Source organism: Argiope bruennichi, chromosome 4 (assembly GCF_947563725.1).
Source record: "Argiope bruennichi chromosome 4, qqArgBrue1.1, whole genome shotgun sequence".
NCBI lineage: Eukaryota > Metazoa > Arthropoda > Arachnida > Araneae > Araneidae > Argiope > Argiope bruennichi.
Window position 1 is genome coordinate 63,431,362 of NC_079154.1, and position 27,316 is coordinate 63,458,677.

At 27.9% G+C, this 27,316-nt stretch overlaps 1 protein-coding gene across 3 annotated transcripts; it reads right to left on the reverse strand.

Annotated features, from left to right (window-relative positions):
- Positions 1–5,095: 5,095 nt before the first annotated feature.
- On the reverse strand, positions 5,096–25,755 carry LOC129967053 (uncharacterized). 3 transcript variants are annotated; one of them, XM_056081693.1, is made up of 4 exons: positions 25,699–25,755; positions 12,340–12,552; positions 9,808–10,111; positions 5,096–5,339 (listed from the first exon to the last, which is right to left on the reverse strand). In XM_056081693.1, exons 1-4 carry the CDS (start codon positions 25,747–25,749, stop codon positions 5,233–5,235), a joined length of 675 nt encoding a protein of 224 aa, XP_055937668.1. In that variant the 5' UTR covers positions 25,750–25,755; the 3' UTR covers positions 5,096–5,232. The 3 variants fall into 3 exon arrangements, with proteins under 3 accessions (XP_055937668.1, XP_055937671.1, XP_055937669.1); XM_056081696.1 differs by lacking the exon at positions 25,699–25,755 and adding an exon at positions 13,655–13,717; XM_056081694.1 differs by lacking the exon at positions 25,699–25,755 and adding an exon at positions 13,649–13,715.
- Positions 25,756–27,316: the final 1,561 nt, after the last annotated feature.

The window sequence follows — 27,316 nt, forward strand, 5'->3', positions numbered from 1 at the left end:
ATCATAATACCTGCAAATCAATTGTTTACGAAGTTATTTTTTTAAATAAACAGCTATTGTGCTTTTAAAACTAATTTTAATTAAACAATAGTTAGCTAATTTCTTATTTAATTATTATTGTACATTAAATTAGTATATTTGTATAAATATTCAAAAACCATGTATTATCTAAATATGTGAGAATTGACGAATAAAATTTTTTATCCTAACAAGTTTCATGCAATCTGAAAAAGAATATCATATTTTTTTAAAAATATATTATCTGCATTTTTACTATATCATCATAATATCCGAAAATCAATGGTTTACGAAATTATTTTTTTGAAATAAACAGATTTTCTGCTTTTTAAACTAGTTTTAAATAAACAAAAAAAAACCTAATTTCTTATTTAACTATTATTGCATATTCAGAATATTAGTGTAAATAATCAAAAACTATGTACTATACAAATATGAGAGAAAAGAAGAAATAATAAAAAAATTACCCTTACAAGTTTCATTTTCGAAAGTTGTAGCTTCATTGGCGAGAGTAATACTGCCGAAACTTAAAACGAAATTCCGAGTGAGTGAATGAAAATACAGCTCATAACTCCTTTTATACTTACCTTCCAATTCTACATAGCGAATATCACCTGCCTACCCTAAGAGAAAAAAACTGTATTTTTAGAAGAGGAAAAGAGGACCAGAAAATTTCCTCTTAAAGGATTGAGATCGAAGAGTTTTGTTGAATTATCTTTGTGTTCACTTATCATTATAAAAATCATAATCCTACCCTACCTTATTTATTCAAATGTAACATCCTTCGTGTCTTTCCGGATAAAAGGTCAAAATTTTAGGTTAAAGGTTCCGAATGAAAAATAGGATAGTACATAATTATATTCAATGAAATATTGAGAAGTCTATTTCTTGAATTGTAATGCATTTGACACGAAGAAGGATTTTGTATTACTCTGTGAAAAATTCCAAACTTAAAAAGTAGTATTTTTTTAAGAAATCGAAAAAACGAGCAAATTTATTTTCTAGAATTTCTAAGTTAGCATTCTTCCAAATGGAGAGAAATACCAAAATAATATAATTCCTAGTATAATATATAAATAAACTCAATGAAATATTGAGAAGTCTCTTTCTTGTATTTTAAAGCAGTTGAAACAGAAGGATTTTCTAATATTCTGTATACTTAAAAGTACGCACTGTGTACTTATTACAAACTTTAAAAGTAACATATTTATTAAAGCAATGAAATAAATTAACAAATTTATATTCTAGAATTTCTAAGTTGTCATTCTTCCAAATGGAGACAAATACCAAAATAATATAATTCCTAGTATAATATATAAATAAACTCAATGAAATATTGAGAAGTCTCTTTCTTGTATTTTAAAGCAGTTGAAACAGAAGGATTTTCTAATATTCTGTATACTTAAAAGTACGCACTGTGTACTTATTACAAACTTTAAAAGTAACATATTTATTAAAGCAATGAAATAAATTAACAAATTTATATTCTAGAATTTCTAAGTTGTCATTCTTCCAAATGGAGACAAATACCAAAATAATAGAATTCCTAGTATAATATATAAATAAACTCAATGAAATATTGAGAAGTCTCTTTCTTGTATTTTAAAGCAGTTGAAACAGAAGGATTTTCTAATATTCTGTATACTTAAAAGTACGCACTGTGTACTTATTACAAACTTTAAAAGTAACATATTTATTAAAGCAATGAAATAAATTAACAAATTTATATTCTAGAATTTCTAAGTTGTCATTCTTCCAAATGGAGACAAATACCAAAATAATATAATTCCTAGTATAATATATAAATAAACTCAATGAAATATTGAGAAGTCTCTTTCTTGTATTTTAAAGCAGTTGAAACAGAAGGATTTTCTAATATTCTGTATACTTAAAAGTACGCACTGTGTACTTATTACAAACTTTAAAAGTAACATATTTATTAAAGCAATGAAATAAATTAACAAATTTATATTCTAGAATTTCTAAGTTGTCATTCTTCCAAATGGAGACAAATACCAAAATAATAGAATTCCTAGTATAATATATAAATAAACTCAATGAAATATTGAGAAGTCTCTTTCTTGTATTTTAAAGCAGTTGAAACAGAAGGATTTTCTAATATTCTGTATACTTAAAAGTACGCACTGTGTACTTATTACGAACTTTAAAAGTAACATATTTATTAAAGCAATGAAATAAATTAACAAATTTATATTCTAGAATTTCTAAGTTGGCATTTTTCCATTGAAAGATGGGGCCGCGGTGGCCTTGTGGTAAGTCCTCGGCTCGTGAGCCGTAGGGCTTCAGGTTCGAGACCTGATTCCACCGAAGAACCGTCGTATAAGGGGGCCTGTTGCACGTTAAATCCGTCCGGGCCAAACGTCCTCCCGCTGATGTGGTGTGGACTGGAGAGGGGAGTGCTAACTCAGGTTTCTTCCTCGTCATGTGACCGCGGTTCAAAATTACGAGTTCCGTCCCAAAACAGCTTAGTGATGCTTTTCAATGGGCCGTTAATATAACTTAACTAAATTTTCATTTAAAGACCTATACCATAATAAAAAAAATTTATAAGATCAAAATTAAAATAATATTATGCTGCAAAATCAGGTTTAAATTTCATTTTAATAGAATAAGAAGATGGAAAATAATTTTCATGTTTTTAATTTGAACATTATCTAAAAGAAAGCTTACAAAGGTTTTTTCGATGAATAAATATTGCACACAATGGCTGATTTATGTACTTTGGGGTCCTAAGCAATGCACATTATAAACCCCTTTGTTTGATAAAGTGGTCAATTCATATTTTAATTCGATTAACATATTAATAACTAATTTTAGATACATTTTATTAATTTCGTGAAACAGCATTTTCTTTTATTTATTATAATTCAAGATTTTATGTCATCCAACTATAAAGACAGTATTAAAGAGGCAGATGTTGATGTTTATATATACTGTAATAATTAAGTGAACAAAATTAATGAACGAATAGGAACATAACCAAGCATGCTTTATAATGTTTTAATATTATCTAAATATTTAAAATTCATTCATTTTATATTTTTTTATATATTGTTTCAAGTTAGTATAAAGTTTTCTTTCAAGTGACCTGCCTAGTCCTACCTTTTGCCAATTTAGAGACAGGTATCTGCCTAATTGACATTCACACCTGACTCCATAGTTAGTTTCCAAATTGTACATGCGGGTAATATTTCAAAAGAAATAAATTTAGATGATATTAATGCTAAATTTATCTGTGATTGTTGATTTAAATTAATACTTTTACAATTTAAATTAATAATTTTAGGTTAAAAATTTCCATAAATTTCTACGTATACAGCACTTATTTCATTTCCCTTTACAAGTAATGGTTATAGTTATAATGATGTCAGTTAACTTTTCTTTGTTTTTCAGAATTAACATACACTTAAATTTACTGTATTATATTAAATAAATATTTTGGGATGTCGTGATTTTAAGAGATAGTTTAAAATCTGAATTATATTGAGTCTATATTTCGGTTGCAGTTTTAAATAAAAAAATATTCAGAGACATAAGATTATGTCTTTACCTGAATCTTAATCAACAAAATTTAGATGAGTAACAAAAATGAACATCATTCAGGAGAGAAAAACGTCATTTTATTTGCCATTTAAAAATTATTCCTTTTCAATGCCTGTTCTTTTGCATTTGAAATGTAAAATTTACTTTTAATGGAATCAACGATTCAAATACGCAAAATATTGAGTGTGCGTGAAAAAATTACTCAAATCTTTTGATTTCAAAAAATAATTTTATTGAGGTATTCAATACATTATAAGAAAAAACAAAACTGATACCAAATTATGAAACATAAAATATGCAAAAGCACTTTTTAGTTTTACATGCAGACAAACCATGTTGTGATACTTATTTACATTAATATAAATCAATTATTATGCAGGATAGAATGAAGAGAATGAAGAATAGAATTTCTGTATAATAGAAACTATATAAAAACAGTGGATAAGAACCAACGTGATATAAATTATCAGTTAGAAATAAATAGGGGAAGAAAATATGAAACTATGTAAAACTATTCGATTTTTACTATGCTGTTTTAACTATTGCAGAGTTTTTTTTTTTCTTAAAATGAAGTTTGATAAAAAATAATTATGATTTAATGATGATCATATCCGGAGGCAAGAGTGATGTATGAACACTAGATAGCCCTATAAGATCAAAACGTCTTTAAATTATAATCAGTAGATCCACCGAAGCCGTCTATATCTGCAATGCAGAGATAAAGGGATAATATCTGTAAACGAAACATTTTTGGATATTTTTTGAAACGCAAAATATTTGCGCAACGATGGATTAAATAATAGAAAAAGTAGAAGACTAAAAGTTAAAAAAAATTATAGACTGTGATCTGTAGAAAAATGTTTTATCACTTTGTACAAGGTAATATAAGAAAGAACAAGATGAGGCAAAATATATGCAAAAATACACTATGATATTTTATACAGAAATTCCTTAAAGTGTATCAAAGAAGTAATAATGATTATTTAGAACGAAAACAATTAAGAGTAACACAGAGTATGATGATGTAAAATAAAAACTGTACAGAACTTTTTATTCCTGCTACAGTCATTTGGAATACAGAAATAATAAATAAATAAATACTTTGAAACAGATGCTGACGCATATGCAATTAACAACAAATTAACATTTATTTTGTCTAAATCATTTTATGCGTCTCAACCATAACCATTTTTTGGTTATGGTTGAAATAAAATATTTGCATATATAATAAATTATTTGCATATATAAATAAATTATTATAATAATTATTATTTAATAAATAAATTATTTGCATATATTTAAATAACGGTTAAATTTTGAAACGATAAGCAAAATGTTTTGAAAATAAATTGTGAATACATATGTATTATGAAATTTTTAAAGCACTAAATTTTGAAGCAATTTTAAATTTCTAATTAACTAATAAAATTTATAAACTGTAATTCATTTTCTTCTTGAAAGAAAATGATTCTTGTATGAATTTGAAAAATGATATTTATCACATCCTCCAAAAATTTTCTTATAAAATGTCAATTATTTTTAAATTTTCCCAAAAATTATGATTTTAATTATACATGAACAACAGGCGTCTTCGTATTTCACAATTGCGATGAAGTATCTGACTTTAAAATCTCTAATTTCATAGAACGGTTATGATTTATTGTCTTTATCTTCTTCATATTCATCACTTTCTTCTCTCTCTTTCGGTTTCATTCCACTCTCGTAGGTACGTCCAACAGCAGGTCCAATCCCGCCTGCTATTAGAATAAGGAATAATTGTAAATTTTTAAAAAATGGAACAAAACAATCGTTGATGAAATTTTATTTCCAATTTCATTTCTTATATTCATATTGCAATCAAATTGTTATTCTTTTTGTTAATTGCTTTCCAAATAAGAAGATTTTTTTCACGTTCCTAAAATTAAAATTGAATCAGAATTTAAAAAATAAAAGAAAGGAAACGCTTTTAAAAAATTCGAAACAAAGTAAAGAGAGTTTGGGAATGCATTCAATTATTTTTTATTTAAATTATTATTTAAATTAACACGGCATTTATCATTTATTTATTAAAACTAGCAAAATTTTTAATACTTAATTTTTACTTGTTTAAATTAATAAGAGTTTTAAGCAAATTCTACTCATTAAAAGTGTAAAGTAAAAATTAAAGTGAAAGCAATCTAAATTAATATCAATTCATGTTTTGTTCGCGAAGAGATTTCTGTTTATCATTTAATTTTTTGATATTCTTGTGTTATAAATTCACGAATTTATCTGCTGTATTTTCATGACATTTAAATAATACAAACAAATTTAAATAATGAAAAATACTATTTTTTTTTCTTTTCGATTAATATGAAACAAGTCACATACAGTCAAAAAAGTGCAAATATTTTCATTTTTGAAAATACTTCAGTTTTCATCTTACTCATATTCAGCATATTGTTTCTCATATTTTAAGATACATGTTTTATTTTCCATAAATAATCCAAACTGATTTCGTCTAAAGGTAATCATAATTAAAATGTTTAGTGCTAAGTTGCAAAAATGGGGACAATTTTTTTCTTTGCCAAATTATTTCCCCTTTTTATCGAAAACGTATATAAAACTAGTGCTTCTACGAAATAGCGTTATATATGAGTCAATTTTTAAAAAAATCATATTGGACCAAATGCAAAATTTTTTCGTTTAAATATTAGTAATCTCAATTATTTTGTAGGACATCACAGAAAATCAACTTACAAGCGATGTAATTGTTTACGTACTCATCACCAGTGGCTTAAGTGGCCAGGTAAACTGAATTTTGACAGAAAATAAGTAAAAGTTGATGAATAAGAACCTTTGTATGTGTTTGCATGAAATTATTGGAGCCATGTACTTCTTTTACCCAAATGACACTAGCTACTTCGTTTGATAATATTATTTTAAATGAATACTTGAGAAACAATCTTACAAAGCACAGCGAACATCCAGAGTTGTTGCGCCAGCTGGCCCTCGAGGTCATTGGTGATATCCCCTATAAAGCCATGAAAATCTGCACTGATGGAAGCAAAATGGAATCTGAGAAAACTGGAAGTGTCATATTTTTAAAATCAAGTAGAGGGGAATCGAAGCATTGTTTTAGAAACCCAGACCACAGCTCAATTTTTCGATCTGAACTTCTTGCTATTAACAGAGCTTTGGACCTTGCCTTGGGGACTGATAATTCCCGAATTCGGATCCTCACAGACAGCAAGAAATCAATATAAAACTTAAAGGACTGGCCACACATTCTTGACAAGTTTGGCCAAGTCATTATTTCCGAATTAACTACATTCGCAAGCACCGGGTCAGTGAGCATACAGTAGACCTCTTCTCTTGTGGGCATAAACGGAAATAAAATTGCATTTGCTCTGGCCAGTGAAGGAAGCATAAGTCTCAATCCCCCCACCCTCCGCTAGATTGCAGGCCGTAGAGATCCACGCCTTATTTAAAGTAAGTACTTAATCGAAATGGAGGATTCCCTCAGAGCATGATTGGTATGCCGTTTGGTATCCAGGCTTGTTTCTGGCGTGCATCAGTCCAAAGAGTGCGCAAACGCTCTTATTTAGGCTAAGGTCTAGCCATATAAAAAGTCTTTTCTTCATCAGAGGTCAAAAGATGTAAACCCCTTGCCACTGCTCGGCCGACGGTTCTCACCCTCATATCATTGACTGTATTGAAGCCTTTGTGAGGCAACTGATGAATGAGGGGGTGTCAGTTTATCACTTATTATGTGAAACGATCTGTTGGACTTAGTTTGCATCGGTGTTCAGACCAAAGTGGATAAATAACAACAAATATTTGTAGCAGTTATATTTTTTAAAAGTATTCATTTATCTTTTCAAAAAAGTTATGTGAATTTTAATGAACGATGCTTGTTGTAGTAGAGTGGTACATTTGCCATTTATTTTTTCTCATGGCTAATAATTCTTCATCATCTGATTTTTTTACTGATATTTGGTACCTGATATTTGGTAACTTTTGATACCTGGTTGAATAAAATTCTAATTAATCACAGATTTAAATTAAAAAAAACTATTGTCGTCTTCTAATTTCAAAATAGCACTAACTATTATGAAGTGAAGTAATGACAAATTACATCCCCCCCCCCAGTCATGATTCTTGTGATAGAAGTCCATTGGCTTGAAATAAAATATACATTTTCTTATTATTTTTGTCTACCTGCAATATCAGAAATTAAAATTTATGAATAAACCTAAATGTTGAGCCCTTCTTAAAATTGAACACCTTAAGTTGCCGTAAACAACGCGCCTTAAGTTGAGAAACGGATGCCAGTATTTTTTCATCGAATCATAGTTCTTGATCTGAAATTACAAATGATTGCAGTCATTCTATCAATAAGACATCAGATACAGACTCTTTGTGAACAGAACTAAAGGTTCTATTTAGCTTTAAGTCTGAAATTAATATATCTATGATTGAAAGAAGTTTCGTATGGTCAAAGATAGCCCTTGGAACTATCAACTCTACAAATTATAAGCAAAATAAGAACAAAAACATTTCTCCACCAGTTGCAAAAGAAATTTGATTCTATTGTCTGTTTTTGTCCTTAGACTTTCACTTTTAAATATTAAAAATTATATAAAAACAATTTTGCTTATCCAGAGATTTATATTATTTAAATTATATATATTTTTAAAATATTAGAAAAATTATTGATGTTTTAAAGGAATGTTTCTAATCTAAAAGGATTAAAATATTTTGATGCAGATAATGAGAAAAATATCTACAATTCAATAAGTACATGGTGTGGCATATGTGGCAGGAATGGTGTGGTGCGGACAAACAATTTTTAATATAACTTGACTAAAACTAAAGAATAAGCAAATATAATAACAAAATATAACAAATAATAATAGGAGTAGACTTTTAATGATAAATGAATTTAATTTGTTTCAAAAACGTCCACCCACCTTTTGCAGCGATGCAGAGGCGCAAACGCTTACTAAAATTTTAAGCAAAGGGTTGAAAATCTCCTATCTTTAATCTATTCCTAACTTTAATTAATTCCATTCCCGCCGAAGCCATTGTTTTAGATAGTCCAAACTTTTATGTCGTTTAGTGCAAATTCTAGACTCTAAAATGGACCATACACTTTAATCATGGGATTGAGAATCAGCGAGAATTGTGCCTACTCTGCAGATATCATGTCCGCAATATGCGCGTTGCACCACTCTTCTGACTTTTCGCCTTGTGAGCTGGTGCGGAGTCTTGTTGAAACTCGCACTTATCCTTGCCGAAGTGCGTTTTGACCCACTGAAATACAGCAGCTTCTAGAATGTCCCGTTGGTATACTTTTTAATTTATTTTAAACCCCTCATCCACAAAACCCAGAGGAGTTTTGTCGTTGCCCAAATTCCGCGCCAGACCATGACCGACTTAGGATTTTTGCAATGTTCAATAATTGCTGAAATGTTTGGAGTGTCTGCAGACTATATCTTTTAGTTCTAGGAGTATGAGCTTTTGGACGGTAAAGAACTTCTCATTAGTTAAAAGAAATCTCTCTCAGAGCTCACTTGCGGCCTGTTTAAAAAGTTTTATACATCTTTGGAGCCGCACGGGTTTGTTTTCTTCAGTGAAACGTTCAATGACCTTTTTGGAACTTGTAAGGCTTTTGTAGAAACTCTGTTTTTGCCATTCGTTGCTCTTATTATTCCCTTTCACGAGCAATCTTTGTCACGGAAACCCTCGTATTTTATTGAACTCGCTTTATGAAAACCTTACGGCAATTGAAAGTGTTCATCTTACGTTTTCGTTCACTTCCTGGACTTTGACCATCATTACCAAGCTCTTTGAAACGACAGATTACGTCAGACACTGTTTGCCGACGCATACTAAGCAAACGAGCGACTTCATACTGTCGTTTCCCTTGCTAGGCTATTGTAAAAGAGCCAAAAAACAATACGTAAACTAAAGATACATTATAGAAATGTTATAATTGAAGTAGTAGACATACGAAATGAACGCAAATAAAAAAGAAATTAATTAACTTCTATTCTATGATGTAATAATTTTATCTGAGTTTTTTTGCTGCACAATGTAATGAATCAAAAACAGTATTTCATCGAAATCTTATTAGAAGAAAACTTGATATTATTTAAAATACATTTTGTAATAAACTGCGCAGTTAGAAGTGTTTGCAATAAGAATATCTTTAGTTCATTTTTTTAAATTTATACTACTTACCACCAGCACCTGTTCCTGCAAATGGATTGTATCTTTCTTGAATACCAAAGGGAGGTTGTTCAACGATCATCTGAACGTCTGCAGGGCTTTCTTTGCCATCGGTGCCTGGTTCATTTGACCTGATGCTGGCTCGATAGCCATTGACGTCAGCTATATAATCGACCACTCGGTACAGACCTTGGATATCGGTATATCCGTAGGATCCCCTCACTGTACCGCTTGCATCAGCTTCTGCTCTGTGGTAGTGACTGTTGCCTTGTTCATCAGCTGATTCATAGTTAAAGTTATATGGCTGTGGAGCTTCCTGTAAGCAAGAAATTATGTATATATAGATTCTTTGATCTAAAAATTAAACAATTTCAATATTTCTAATAATATTCTCCTTTTAAAATAGGAATAAAAAGGGCTAAATGCCTTCCCATCATTAAAATTTAAAAAAATAAATTATTTTCTAAGCTTTATCTAGAATTAATATGTATTTTATAAAATTAGGTATAATTTTCGTTTGTGTAATTTTTCATAATCGATAAAAATGCCATTTCGATTAAAGTTTTTATTTCCTTTAGAATCTCGAATAAAAATTTCTTAATTGAAATATTGTAATTAATTAAAATTTCTTAATTTAGTATTCATATTATAATATGAAATTACGGTTTTTTCGAAGAATTTCCTATTTAAGCATTACGAAAGTCATCGTTTTTAAAATATTACTTAAAACAAAAGCAAAAACTATTTTCTACTATTGAATATGAATGAAAGAGAAAAATTTCACTTAAAATATCTTCATCAGGTAATATTTATATTATTTATTTTATTTAAATTTTGTCAATTAAAATCTTTAGATGCTACGTTATAATTATGCTCTGTAAAATTATTTGTAAAAAATCTATTATAAGAATTAAAACCTTCTTAATGCATATAAAATATAGAATTTGCATACTCATTTATTTGTCGTGCCAATAGAAAAATTGATAATTTAATAATTAATACGATTATTGGTTACAGTTTTAAAATTAAATGAATATAAGTCGGTTCAAAATTATGGAAAATTAATTTTTCCTTTTATTAATTATTTAGTTTTTCGTCCAAAATTAATACATTCATTTATTTTGGAAATATACATTATTTTGCTTATATTATATTGTAAAAGAACACACACCCACACATACATAATATATGAACCTAGAACTGAGATATGCAGCATATGCATAATTCGAAAGTATGGGAGAGGGGTATAATAAATTATATTTTTATTTTTGTTAAAATTTCAATTAATTAAAAAATGGTATGAAATGTTGATGTTTTGTATGATAACTTTCGAAAATACTGTAGAACAAAAAATATTTCATTTTCTGAAAAATTCCAAAAATTACTTTTCCTATCATACCCGTTTCCTACCATATAACTGACGCAGTATAGCCAAATATGGCTCTTGCGCCAGTAAAACACACAAAACCAATCCTACCATATAACTGTTGCGCTAATTTTAGAACCTACTGTTGTCAAAATATTTCGTTACATTTCCCAATAATTCTATTCAATAATGAAGTTCAAATAATTTTCATTGTCATTAAAATTATATTTTAAAAATATTTTCTTCGATTATTTATGGCCAAAATATATATATATATATATAATATTTTTTTTCTTTTTGGTGAATAATTTTCTACTAAAACGCTTAAGTTTAGCGTTTCGTTTTCTAAATCTTACACTTATGAAACATGAGATTCAATTTAAAAAGAAAGCAGTTAAATGTTTTTATAGTTGTTACACTTCTAAATGCTAATGCTTTTCTATTATGTAAGAAAATGCTTAAAATATATTATTTTTCTTCAAATTAGAAATTTTCGCGGTTATTTTTTTTTTTTTTTTGTTAAAATGCACGACATTTTTAATGTATCGGTACACAAATTTCTTTATCAAATTATAAAAATTATCAAACATATTCAATATTTCTTTAAAGATTTCGATATTCACTAATTTCAATTTTAACATTTAAGCATTTTATCAGAAAAGGTGTAAGGTTTCTGCAACAGTAGTTATATGCCTAGTACTATATTACCATATAATATTTTATGAAAAATGTTTTAAAAAAACCAGAAAGCTTATAGCATAATAAATTTAACAATGTAAGGCGTTATCAATAATAAGAGTAAAATGTATTTCAAAACTGGAAGTTTATATATATATATATATATATAGTTTTTTTTTTTTTTCAATATTCATCAAAAATTTAAGATTTTTTTGTTAAATATATTACAGTAAATAGGATTCGACCAGAAAAGCAAAAGGCAGACAAAAATAGATGTGATGGCGTAATTAGATGTCATATAGCTTCAAAAGCAAGATGTTAGGGGGGAAAAACAAGCGATTTTTAAATAGGAATTTCTTGACATATCATTTTGGTTCTGCGAGAAAAATCAGAGCCCTCGAAACTCAGAAGTTGTAGTTACAGCGAAGTAGGTGTTCTGGTAATTAGGATAAACATTTTCATCTAGTAAATATTGAAATTGAATTTCCATACATACTTACATTTTGTGACACTTCTCGAGGAAATCCCGCCGATATTGCAGATCGACTGAATCCACTTGAAGTGAAACTATTGTCTCTTTTTTCGAAAGTGGAAACAGGTGCTCTCTCTGTTTCATAACTAGCAGGGGATGATCTATAATTTGTCGCCTGTGATCCACTCCTTCCTCCGGTACCCACAGTTTGACCAACAATGGCCATTACAATCACTGAAAACTTCCAGGAAAATATAAGAATATAAATAATTCCGAGTAAATCTTTGTGTTTAAACAAAAACTTAAAACAAACGTTATTTCGATCATCCTTTATTAAGATTTATGTGAAAGTTTTGGCCACTTACATCTAAACAATTTGTGTATCCGTCTTAAGCCGCCCGAGTGATTTATTTGCTATAAATCGTATACTGTTTTAGAATACTAACTGGTGTGTATCTTTACATTAATAAGCTTGGCGTAGTTTCTCATAATAATGCTTAATTAGAGAAATTAAATGTTTGAATAAATAGTTTTGTAAAAGCTTATTTTTACATAACAGTTAAAAACAGATTCGTCATCTTGAGTTCAAAGTTTTTGACTTACAATGTATTCTTCATGCACGAGAAAAGTTTTAATACGCATAATATTATTTTAGAAAAACGTAGTTTTTTTTTTTTATAAAAGTCATTCATTAATTAAATGTTTGGCGATTTTAAATCAGAAATATCCCATAACATTGGCAAACAAAGATTACGATAATATTTTCAAATTTTCTTCCCTTTCTTTGAATTCACTTAAAATTCAAAGAAATATCGACATATTTTTACTTTATTTCCAATTGCTTGATATCTTGATCAAATAGATTTTTCATTCAAGTCAGTCCAATTATTAAATTTCAAACCCTACTATTTCAAAGTAAATTATTTTTTCACAGCTTTCCATTTAGATATAAATTTAGTAAATTTTATCTTGAATTCATTACAATTATTTTATTTTATGCCATATAAAATATAAAATAAAAACTCAACCGATTAAATTTAAACTAAAGTCTATTATAAAATTATAACTCAGAATCAACAAACTATCTAAAAAAGACTCGCATATTGTTTAAAAAATATCATGTGCATTTTTTACTAGTTCATCATGATATCTGAAAGTCAATGGTTTACGAAATTATTTTTTAAATAAACAGCTATTGTGCTTTTTAAACTAATTTTAAATAAAAAAAATACCCAATTTCTTATTTAATTATTATTGTATATTCAGAATATTAATATAAATAATCAAAAACTATGTGTTATATAAATATGTAAGAATAGTAGAATAAAAAATATTACCCTTACAAGTTTCATTTTCGAAAGTTGTAGCTTCATTGGCGAGAGTAATACTGCCGAAACTTAAAACGAAATTCCGAATGAATGAATGAAAATACAGCTCGTAACTCCTTTTATACTTACCTTCCAATTCTACATAGCTAATAACACCTGCCTACCCTAAGAGAAAAAAATGTATTTTTAGAGGAGGAAAAGAGGACCAGAAAATTTCCTCTTAAAGGATTGAGATCGAAGAGTTTTGTTGAATTATCTTTGTGTTCACTAATCATTTTAAAAATCACAATCCTACCCTACCCTATTTATCAAAATGTAATATCCTTCCTTTTCTTCCGGATAAAAGGTCAGAATCTTAGGTTAAAGGTTCCGAAGGAAAAATAGGAAATGATAGTACATAATTCTATTCAATTAAATATTCAGAAGTCTATTTCTTGTGTTGTAATGCATTTGACACGAAGAAGGATTTTGTATTATTCTGTGAAAAATTGCAAACTTTAAAAGTAATATCTTTTTTTTTAAGTAATTGACTAAACGAGCAAATTTATTTTCTAGAATTTCTAAGTTGGTATTGTTCCAGTTAGAGACAAATATCGTAACAAAAAAATTCCGATTATAGCTCATAATTCCATTCAATAAAATATAGAGAAGTCCTTTTCTTGTGTTTTAAAGCAGTTGAAACGGAAGGATTTTCTAATGTTCTGTGTAGAAATACAAACTTTAAAAGTAATAGTTTTTTAAAGCAATCGAATAAAAGAGCAAATTTATTTTCTAGAATTTCTAAGTTTTCTTTCTTCCAGTTAGAGACAAATACCAAAATAAAATAATTTCTAGGATAATATATAATTAATTTCAAAGAAATATTGAGAAGTTTCTTTCTTGTATTTTAAAGCAGTTGAAACAGAAGGATTTTCTAATATTCTGTGTAGAATTACAAACTTTAAAAGTAACAGATTTATTACAGCAATCAAATAAACTAACAAATTTATATTCTAGAAATTATAAGTTGGCATGCCTAGTTGAAATTCACACCTGACTCCATAGTTAGTTTCCAAATTGTACATACGGGTAATATTTCAAAAGAAATAAATTTAGATGATATTGATGCTAAATTTATTTGTGATTGTTAAGTATTTTTCCTCTTTTTTCTGTAATTTAAATTAATAATTTTAAGCTAAAAATTTCCATAAATTTGTATCTATACAGCACTTCTTTCATTTCTCTTTGCATGTAATGGTTGTTGTAATAATGAAGTCAGTTACCTTTTCTTTGTTTTCCAGAAATTGACATACAATTAAATTTACTGTGTTATATTGAACAAATATTTTGTGATGTCATGATTTTAGGAAATAATTTAGAACCAAATTTAACATAGTGATACAAATCTATAATGTTGCTCCCCTGCACGGATAGTTCAATCAGTGAAAAGATCGTTTTACGATCAGTTCTGTTGGATGCTGATCGTCTGCCGAGTCAGTGATTCAGAGCTTGGGACAAACTTGGCGACGAATTTGGCGACAAAATAGATAATACTTGAAACCTCCAGAATTTTAGCAACTGAGCCAATAGGAGCCGAGATATGCCTGATTGTTCCAGAACCTTCTCTGCTCGCCTCGGGAACTATAAAAGGCCGGCAGTCTCAAGCCGAAGTCAGTCGTGAAAAGAGTCGTGTATTGAATCGAGGAAAGAGTCAACTATCAATATTTGGATCAGTCTAGAGAAGAGCAAGCTTTGTGTGGAGCTCAAGTGATTGCTGAATTGAGTTATGTACCGTGTCCTGGTGTTTATTGTAGAAGAAGCATCGAATCGTGTGAGAAATATCCAAGTGTGCTGTAGTGAGTCGGCAGTTGGATACAGCTAAAGCGAGGAGACAGGGGGAAAATGCAGACGTTTGAAGAGACGGCCGCTTTGTATGCTGTGGTTGTTTTTACTACCGATTACTACTTGTGGGTTACAGTTTGTTGCTGTGTGATGCCTGTGTTCGTTTCAGCTGTATATTTGTAGCTCTGTGTCTTCGTGTTTAACAAAAGTCATCGTTATTTTTTACTAAAGGACTGTTGATTGTGTTTCTTCATCGACTAACAAATAGAAAATGAACCCCCGAATTCAGCAACAATAGAGTCTGAATTAAATTGAGTCTATGTTTTGTTATAATTCTTAAATAAAAAAATATGTTAAGAGACTTAACACTATGTCTTTATCTGAACCACAATCAATAAAATTTAGTTGAGTAACTAAAATAAACATTATTCAGGTGAGAAAAACGTCATTTTATTTGCGATTCATAAATTATTCCTTTTTAGTGCTTTTTGTTTTGTATTTGAAATGTAAAATTTACTTCTATTGAAATCAAATATGCAAAATATTGAATAGGCTTTAAAAATTATTCAAATCTTTTGATTTAAAAATTAATTTTATTGATTCATTGAATAAATCATAAGAAAAAACAAAACTGATGCCTTAGATTATAAAACATATAAAATACAAAAGTGCTTTTTAATTTTATATACAGATCAACCAAGTGATGATTTACTTACATCAACAGAAAATCAATGATTATCCAAAATACAATGAAGCATATTAAAGATTACATATTAGGATTTATTTCTTACCACGTAATAGCTTATAACTCTAACAACATTCTGAATTATATACAGATGCACACGCAATGTAAAAGAGAAAAAAAAAGATATATTTTATAGTAGGTTATTTTATTATAAAGCTACTTTTAACCAAATCAGTACATTTTTCAGTTATATATAAATGATAATTTAACTTCCAAATTTTGATAATAATTTTTTGGGAATGAAGCATGAAAAGTTGTGTCATTTATAAATTTTCAAAGTACTGATGATATACATATCATACAGTTTATAAAAATTAAAATATTTTCTTGCAAAAAGTTCTGTTTTATTCTTTGGACGTACGGCCATTCTTGATCGCTTCAAATGCGAGCTGTGTTTTTTCAGAATGATGAAAGCTTTTTAATTTATTAAAAGAAATGCTTTTCGGAAAAATATATGAATTCAGTTAAGTAGATCCCATCAGCTTCATTGTTATCTAAACATTTCAATAAAACGTTCTGGACTTTCAAAGATTTCACTTTTTTCTCACTTTGTTGCGATTCAAATTCCAGTCTAATCATATACATCATTCTCTTCTTCCAATTTATTAGACTTTATACCAGTCTTGTAAGCTTGTGCTACAACATTTCCTATTCCGCCAATTTAAAAAATAAAAAAAAGTGTAAATTTTGAGGAACCGACCGTAATGGAGTTGGTTAATGAATGTTTGCTTCATTTCGAATACGAAGGGTGTTCTAACATTGAACGGACAAACTCAGAGGGTAATTACTAGATATGTAAAAGGACAAATATTATAATATAATAAGATGTAACAAACCACACTGAGAAGGCGTAAAACGTCCCTATCTGAATCCAGAAAGAGTAAATACATATAATGCATACATATGGACAATGAATAATCCTCATGCCAATGCAATATTCCTCTTTTCCCTCACCTGATAATTGGTATTCCGGCCAAACGTAACATCACCTGTTACCACACACATTGTTAAGCGCCTCCGGACTACCAAATGGGAGATTCTCTTCGCAAGTAGAGTCACTGTGTCTGGTAATTAGTAGAATCCAGATAAAGAAACACATATGAGTGTTTCATCGTTTTCAGGGAGATTCGTCGTATCTTCAAAGGAGAAGAATGTCAAAACATCCAGATATTAAACTTTTTTTTCCGTTATGAATGGACTCCTCACATCAATCACTAGCAACCGTTGCCGTTAAGTGTTGAAGTCAGGTGAACTTTAGCTGGTATTAGCGGTGAATTGAATATAATTAACAAGTGTTCTAAAAGGGTCAGTTACAAAAGTGAATCACTAATAAACATTCCGACGATCGACTGGATACCATTGAGGAAGCATAGCTGAACGACTATTGGATGATAAGGAGCTCAAGTGCACCAATGAGAAAATGAGAGGCGAAGATTTGACAGAAATAAAATGCGGTATTTTTTGAAGAGGAAACGGAAAGCAGTGAGAGGCGCGGAAGGAGAAGTCGGAGAGCCGTGAGTGTTCGAAGGTGTACCTGATTTTGTGAGAAGCTCCGTGTGATTCGGGTTTCTATGTTAAGATCCACCCGATAAAGATTGGTGGATTTCTTGAGCTACCCTTGAAGTAACCGTTTAAGCTAACAAACAGTTGGCGTGTGTGTGTGTGTGTGTGTGTGTGTGTGTGTGTGTGTGTGTGTGTGTGTGTGTGTGTGTGTGTGTGTGTGTGTGTGTGTGTGTGTGTGTGTGTGTGTGTGTGTTCCTAATTTATTGAAGAACTATTTCAAGATTAACTTTCAACTGTTGTGTGAATTTTGTAAAGAATATTAATCTAGATGCGAACAAGTTGTTCTTGTGTACATATATAAGGCTGTCAATAAAGGAATTGTTTGTTACACTACTCTTTTATTTGATCGGTCAGGATCAAGACATTACACCAGTGTACCATGGAAATTTCAACAGAGATTAGTGCCATCGTGTGGGAAGGAATCTTTGATGACTATATCTTGGGGTCATACTTTTAAGAAGCTCGCAGCAGAACGCCTGAAGGGAGTAACGCAGTTTGTTTTTCTACAACACATTCTCCCAAAAATGTTGCAAGGTATGCCGGACAATGTGCAACGAGGCATGTGGTTCATGCAAGATAGGGCTTCTGCATATTTCTCGCTACTATAAATACAAGGAGATGGTCTCATTGCTTGGCCTTCACGTTCGTCAAATCTTAATCCTTATGATTTTGTTCTATAGGATAACCTAAACCATTCATTTAAGCTTGAATATAACTTGAATAATCATCGCTGCGAAAGTCAAAAACATACCTGGTATCTTCGAGAGTATTCCGAAAAGTAGAATAGTAGAAAAAATAACGATTTCTATAATCATATGCTTCCAACAACTCTTGTTATAATTAATCAGAAAATTCTTTTTGTAGTTTTTGCTGTAATTTTTTAGCGTGACTTAGAGGTAATTCTGCTTGTGTGTTTTATGATTCCTACCATCTCAACATGGTTTGAAACATCATGTTCCACTACAAATTTAACTGTCTACTAAAATTCCTCTAAGTTTATCGATCCAATATTTGAACACCTTGTAATTTCATTCTTGGAACGTATTTTTAAATCTTCTTTTTCTTTTATATATTTTCCGATGACTTAGAGTCATTCTTAACATTGTTTCTCTTTCATACTTTTTTGGTTTATTTACATTGTTCAAATTTTTAAATTCTACTATTGTATTCATTTGAAATAATATTAGGTGAAAAGAAACTGTTTTCTTCAATCATTACTGAAGTGAGTCATGTATACTCATTTGCTTGCATATGGCTGCATTTAGGAAAACTTTTAGAACGTTTGGTTTTATTAGTATTTTATAATATTGTTCATTTAATAAATTTTAAATATTAACAACAAATTTCAACATGTTAATGTTCATGCTTTAAGATAAAGAAAATTATTTTTATATACAATCTAAATTTATTTCCTCCATTCTCTGATTAATTTCATCTGATTTAAATAATTCATTTTACTGAAAGTTTGTAAATTTTATTTTAATTTTCAATCCATCTGTAATCGAAAAACAATGCAATGATAAAATGATTTTTGTTGTTTTAAAGTTATGGTTTAAATGCAAATCTAAATAACTAAAACAATTTAATACGCATAAAAATATAGTATTCACAGCCGATTAAGAAATTAATCAGAAACGATGTTTATATCAAAATTTAAAACATATTATATATTTAAAAGAGCGCTTGATATAATTAAAAGGCAATCTGCAACTAAATTTCTTCACTGTTAAGATATTTCCTTTCAATTTAATACAAAATTAATTGTTACCACCATGACTTTTCCGAATCCTCCAGTTCCTCCAAATGGAGTGTATCTGTCCTGGATGCCAAAAGATGGTTGATCAACAGTCATTTGGATATCAGCAGGACTTTGCTTATCATCAGTGCCTGGTTTGTTTGTCCTGATGCTGGCTTGAAAGCCACTGGCATCGTCTATGTAATTCACCACTCGGTACAGGCCTTGGATATCGGTATATCCATAGGATTATCTTACTGTACCACTTCCATCTGCTTCTTCTCTGTGGTAGTGGCTGTTGTCTTGCTCATCGACCAATTGAGAGTCAAAGTTATATGGCTGTGGAGCTTTTTATTAGCAGAGAATATGCTACATACATTGGTATGTAGCATATTATATATTAAGTATTATAAATTATAACCTCATTTAAAAGAATGCAATAAAGATTTTTAATGTCATTTAAGAAAGTGCTTAATAGATATGTGTCCGGCTTACATGCCAACATTTAAAAAGGCGTGATTATTGAGTATGCAGAAGTTAGAAATAATTTGCGGGTGTGTAGCTTTTGCCTAGTATAAAAAAGCAAACATTATACATTAGTTGCTTGTTTTACACACACACACACACACACACACACACACACACACACACACATATATATATATATATATATATATATATATATATTGAAGAAGTATGTGAATCTTTTCAGAATATTAAATATTATTAATGATATACACTATTAATGAATTTAATTTTTTCTCAAATCTTATGAATCAGCTGATAATTAGATTATTTCTTTCTACTTTTGATGAAATTCCGATGATAAATTGCTTTACAAATTGGAATAAAAAGTATCTAAAGTATAAATGATTAAATTCTTATGCATTTTGAAATTTCTTTCTGCCTTAACAAATTTAGCATAAATGATTTGAGTATTCAGATGTTTAATATTTGTCAATACATTTTTTTAAATAATCAATTAAAATATCATTTGGTTAAAGTTTTCTATCAGCATGCTTTGAGAATATTTGATGCAAAATTTCTTAATTTTCATGTTAAGACTGAATAATCTCCACTTGAATTTCAATTTACTTTCAACACGCTGTTAGGCTTTATGAGATTGATTATTGTTCAAATAAATTTTCAAACCAAATATAACAAATGATTAAAACAAAAAAGATGTTTTCAATTGAAGCATTAAATTTTATTAAAATATCTCATTTAACATTATGTACAAAATTTCATATACTTCTACTCTATTAATTAAGATAATTACATATACTAATATATATTTCTGTTCCTGAGTAAATTTCTTATATGTATCGACTTGGGTTAAAGGACTAGCCACTTATTTATAAGAGAATTTTATTATGTCAAAGAATAAAAAATGAGTGAACACAAACCTGCAGCTTTATGTGGTGAAAAATTTTTTTCAATCGACAAACAATACTGCTGCCATTAACATTAATATAATTCAAAGAAAATTAGTTGAAAATTTGTGGTTATGTAAGATAACAGTACAATAATAACAAGAAATAAATATTCAGGGGAGAAACCAATGGAAAATAAAGGTAATTAATATAAAGAAATATAAATATACAAAACACATTCAGAAATGCATATCTCTAAATTTTCATATTGCATTTTATATTTTGAATTTTGTATATTATCTTTGATTTGGCAAACACTTTGTTGCCATACCTAAAGAGCTATTGACTGTAATTTACGGTTCCGAATAATCTTCCGAATGTGTGTGTGATTTAAGCACAGATATATTTTGGAATGTGCTCTTCAGAGTAATTTCTTTAATTTTTGATAGAATTATAATTCTTTGGGAATTAAGAAAAATTAGGGCGATTTTTCTTTGATAAATATCAAAATATTAGAGCATAAAAATAAATTTTGGCTTATTTAAAACTTTAAAAAAAAAACAATTTTTCATTGATGCCAGTTTAATTTTTATACAAATTTTTTATCTTATTAATTTTTTTAAATCTAAATTAATTTTTAAAAATATTTTAAAGCTTATTTTACAGCATTATATTTCACTGTTTAAAAAAATCAAATTATTTTCATTGTTGCTGCAAATGGTAAATTCTGAATTTTCTTCCTTTGTTGATGTAGGTGGTGCGAAGTTAAGACTTTTTTCCCCATAATGTGCAGGTTTCTATTTAAAGTATACTTTTTGGATACTTTGAAGTGCTAATTAATTAAAATTAAGTTTTAATTTCCCGATTAAAAATGATTATAATCTTTTAAAGTGTTTCCATTTTTAAACTATGTTGTTTTTTAATAGCATCTTATTGGAAGTATATAAATTATCGCTAAAAATTGTTCACTTAAAAATTGCTTTTTTTATTGTAATTCTCTGAAATTTTTGTTGAATTCCGAAAAAATTTTCATTAAATAATCCTCGAATAGATAAATTATAAAGAGTATTTATTATCATATATAAGCCCTCAACGCTAAATGATTCTGATCCTGTTCTTATGTAAAATAAATAATTTTTATTTTTAGCAAAGAAGTTCAAATATGTTAATAGCATACGTTCAAAAGAAACTTATCCATTATGGAAAAATATATCGTAATTTTATACCACCATCAGCAATAATGGAAAAACATTGAAATGAAATATAAGTAATGATAATGAACATAGTTTAAATTTCATTTCAGCAGTGAAATATATTGTTTCAAAATATTTTTAAATTGATTAAATTACTTTAAATATTTTTAATTGATTAAAAATAGGAACGAATCAAACTTTTATATTAATATTTTTATGGTAAAATTAGGTATAATAGAAAAGATACTTATTTGAATTTAAAAAAATATTTTTTACAATTTTTATGTTTTATTATTTTTGGAAATTGTCACAGAAAGTGCTAAAATCTTGCTTAATCATTAATTAATTAATTTTTAAATTGCTTCTAGTTTTAGGCTCCCAACCTCTAAAATATATATGTGCCAAATTTGACATCTCTAGATCAAACGGTCTAAACTCTAGAGTACCAACACACACACAAACATACATATATACTTCTATATTATTAGCAGAAAGGAAAGTTTTAAAATCTTTACAAAATATTTTCAACGAATCCTACATACGACCATTATCGAAGCATTATGTCCACAACGGTGTGTGCTATCTCCAACTGTCAAAGCATAAAAAAGGTCACGAGAATAAGGCTTACGGCTTTTATAAAGAAAAAACCGGAAATACTCGGAGAAAAAGTTCACTGAGTATTTTACTTTGGATGTCAGTAAATAATGAAAGTAAATTTCTGTAGCGAGAATTATAGTAATTAGACATTGAGGAGAGTGAAAAAGCTAAAAGTCATGCTATTCATAAGTGGAATTTTTTTTACGTTTGGAATAAAGAAGATGAGAACGAATTATCATATGAGTTTGTATTTTTAAACATTATAATTCAAATTTATCAGTGTTTTTAAAATAAATTATTTTTGGTTCACTTAAATCCAAACTTAAAAGTCATTTTTAACGCAACTTCAGAATTCAGGAGGCCTCTAGTTTTTGACTAAGAATCTACGGATCTAATTGTCATAATTTTAATTCCAAATTACGATATGAAAATCACAAGCCTAACAAGAACGCCTAGAAATTATGTGTCAAGAAAAATCACTTCTTATACTACAAAATCGTAGAACATTCCTATACATTTCCATATTCTCCTTTTTTCTTTTTAATCAGTGTTGATAGCATCTTATTCATGTTCCTAACCATGGGTCGACAAAAAGAAAATCCTTTTTAAAACCGTCACAAAAACTCCGACGTTTATATAAAGAAATAAAATAAAAGTTAACTCCTAAGCTTTACTCCTAATTTTTCAAATAATAAAATATTTTATTATTTGAAATAAAAATTATTAGGAGGTTTAGATATTTTAAACCTCCTAAATATGTCTAAAATATGTTTAAAAATTATTTTTTTAAATGTCTTATAAAAATATATAAAAAAAATGTCTTAAATATGTTATACGTTTCTAAAATAAATTTTTGTGCACGATAGTAACATTCAATTGATATTTAAGATTTATACAAATAGTCATAATTAGTTTTAGCATTATTTATTAATTTATTAAAAATGGATTCATATGTTTTTCCCAAATCCTCTTGAAATTGCAATTCGATTAAACTCATTTGAAGTGAAACTGTTGCCTCCCCCATAATGAACTGATGATCCACCTCCAAAAGTAGCTGAAGACACTCCATAATTAACATCGGATGATTCATAATTTGTTCCAATTGATCCAGTAATTCCTCCGGTTCCCGCAGCTTTACCAACAATGACCCTTACAAACACTGAAAGCTTCCATTAAATAAAGGAAATTTATATAGATATTTTCCAAGCAAAGTTTTCGAGGAACAATAGTTATTTCATTTCATTAAGTTTGTGATATTTGTGGCTGATGGTATTCTATTTGCTTCGTATTTCTATGCATATCTTCCGATCCTCGTAAACAAATTGCAATTATATCAATGAAGCCCTTATATTATGTAAACACTGCAATTATATCAGTGGTTTAAATGGCTTACTCTTGACAACTATTTTAATTTTTATCAATTTCAAGTTTCGAGGAGAATAATGCTCATTTTTCCATTTTCTTACTGCTAACATTTTTAATGCTCATTTTCCAATAATGTGATGGCATTTCAAATCTAAATTATTTTTCTTCAGTTAATTTGTTAAAGACTTTGAAAACAAGATCCTTATTTTAAAATTTTAAATCATCTTAATATTATTTGAAAAAATTATTACAATAATAAATTATATAGACAGATAGTCAAACATTAATCTTAATTAAATGTAATTTTTTTAAGTTTTCATTGATTGCTCCTTTTACTTAAATTGATTTTGCTTTGCAGCAATTAGTTTAAACAAAAAAAAATTCACATATATACACACACACATACACACACACCTAGAATTTAAAACTGCAAAAGTTTTGCTATAAAGTAGTCGTGTTCTTATTTTTTTTTTTTTTTTCATTATGGAACTGTTGCGGAAATAGTGATTTTACAATCGATTGAAATCAAAATGATTTCAACCCAGGAACCCCGCATGCAATATGTTCGTTGGATCCATAAATTCAAAACCGAATTAGTATCAATTTTAGAGTTAAATGGAAGACGAAGTATTAACATCACGATTTGAAAACACTGATACACTCGAAGTAAAGATCAGAGATTTTGTGTCTCGCGGGACAGCCGAAATATTGAATAATATCTGGCGAGAATTGAAATAATGCATTGATATTAATAAAGTTGCCAATGTTCAAAATATAACATTGAAATTTAATGAGTGAGGGATTTTATTAATGATGAATTGAACATATATTATGTGTATATTCAATTACGTATATTATACGATGTATTTAATATAATATACGATTATATAATATATTGAAATAATCATGTTCTAAATAATTATAACAATTCGAAACAATAATTTTTTTTTTGTAATCGATAAAAGATTTTATGACTGCCCTTTATACAATTACATTAAATCATAAAAAATGTCATATTGGCGCTTTCTACTTTTTAACATTTCCAAAGTGAATCTTTAGGTAATTTTAAATTTCTTTATTATCCTAAATTTTAATTTAAAGCTGAAAATATTCGTTTAAAAAAGAGCATCAGGTTTTCATTTCATTAAAAACTTGCTGCTTAGTTTATTCAAAATCTTCTCACCCAAACAAATTTTAAAATAAATAATAAATATTTAACCACTTTAATTTAAAAAGTAAATTATTTATTTTTGATTTATTAATTTAATTCTAAGGCTTATTAATTTAATTTAATTTTAAAAATAATTAAAGTTATTTTATTTTGTAATATAAAAAAAAATATTACCAGTACTTTTCTTAGTTTAGCATATTTACTTTAAGGCAAAGCCAATAATAATGCTATTAAGTATGCTATTAAGAAGCGATCACATAAATTTTTAATAATAAAATTTTATGGCTAGAGATTGACATTGTCCGAAATTTCAACTTTAAGAAATTATGTTAAAAAAATATTCATAATGTTTTATTCCAATTTTTTTTAAAAATAGAATGCACCTAAATTCTAATTTATTTTTCATTGTATAATCATAAAAAAATAACTTTACCAATCATTTTTTTAAAATTATCATCATATTAATATATGAAAGATGAAATTAAAGCATTTGTACCTTTAGAAATTTCATTTCTTGAAAGTGATGTCTGGTCGAACCAAGGAACATTATTAAAAACTGCCAACGAAGCAACTGAAGAAGTATTTAACTTTCATAGCTCCTTTTATACTATCCTCAGAAACAAATTGTATACAACCACCTGTCAACCTTAAGAGAAAGAGTTCAGTTTTCCTCATATAGGAGTGAAAGCGACGGTACCAATAAAAAATAAAAATTCTAAGCCTACCCCATCTATTTAAATTTAATGTCCCGTCTGACATTTCCAAGGAATAGGTCAGATTTTTAGGTTAAAGCTTTCGAACGAAGAATACATTGTGCTAATTTTGTATAAAATTCAATCCAGTATATTGCTGATAATTTGTTTCTCGTCTTGGAATGCAGTTAAAATAAAGAAAGATTTTAAAATCATTCAGCTTAAAAATAGTTATCTCAGAATGGAATGGTATTTTTGAAAACATTTATCTAAACTAGTGAAGTCATTTTATGAAATTCCAATTTTATTTTATAGAATTTTTAAATCATTGCAATTAACAAAAACTATTACAAGAAAATACAATAGAAAAAAATAATAATGTTGAGCTTCAGAATGATACTTAAACCTCTTAGAATTAGATTAAAAAGATTAAAAGTAAGTAAAATAAATATTCGTGCTTGATTGAAATATCACCTTAAATAATTACCAAAATATTTCATCAATATTAGAAAAAAGCTACAAAATTTCCTTGCGAGTTCTTCACATCGGTTTATTATAAAATAAGTATAAGTTTGTATCATAATATTGATTAATTTAATAAACTGTTGATTTTGTAAAGTTCTACATAGAAGAGCGATGGTTCTAGAACTATTAAATTTGGTTCTTAATTTCCTCTTGAAATGTAGATACTTACTAAAAATGGAGTTTCTAAAAGTTTAATGAGATTTCTAATGAACTGAAATTATTTAATATTTAAATTTTCTTCCTTAATGACTTTGCAGTAATAGCACTGAAAGATAACAAAATGTATCATTTTAAAATTCGCATTTGTATATTAACAATTTTATTCAGTAGCATTTTTTTTGACATTTTTAACAATTTTTCAATTAAAATCTTTTGCAATAATTTTTTAATATTACACTTCTTGAAATAGTTCTCAGTTTATTAAGTTATTGAATCACGATATAATTTTTAACTAAAGCAATTAACTAAACAAAATAACATTTAATTTTTTTAACTTTTTAACTAAACAAAATAACATTTAATTTTTTAACTTTTTAACTAAACAAAATAACATTTAATTTTTTTAACTTTTTAACTAAACAAAATAACATTTAATTTTTTAACTAAACAAAATAACATTTCCAGAATATTTAATCTTTAAGTAATCTTACTTGCATATTTTTGCCTCAAATTTAATTGAATAATATCTCATTTTATATCTTTTATTATTCTTTCATTCTTTTAGTTGATTTTGATATAGATTCATATGAATTTGTGAATTGGATTGAGAAATTGTACTGATGAAATATTTAAAAATGCAAACAAAAAAATGTATTCTAACATAAAATCATTATGCTACGATTTTTTGAGCCAGATATTCGATTTTTTTTTTATTGTTTCGGAATTTTTATTTTTAAC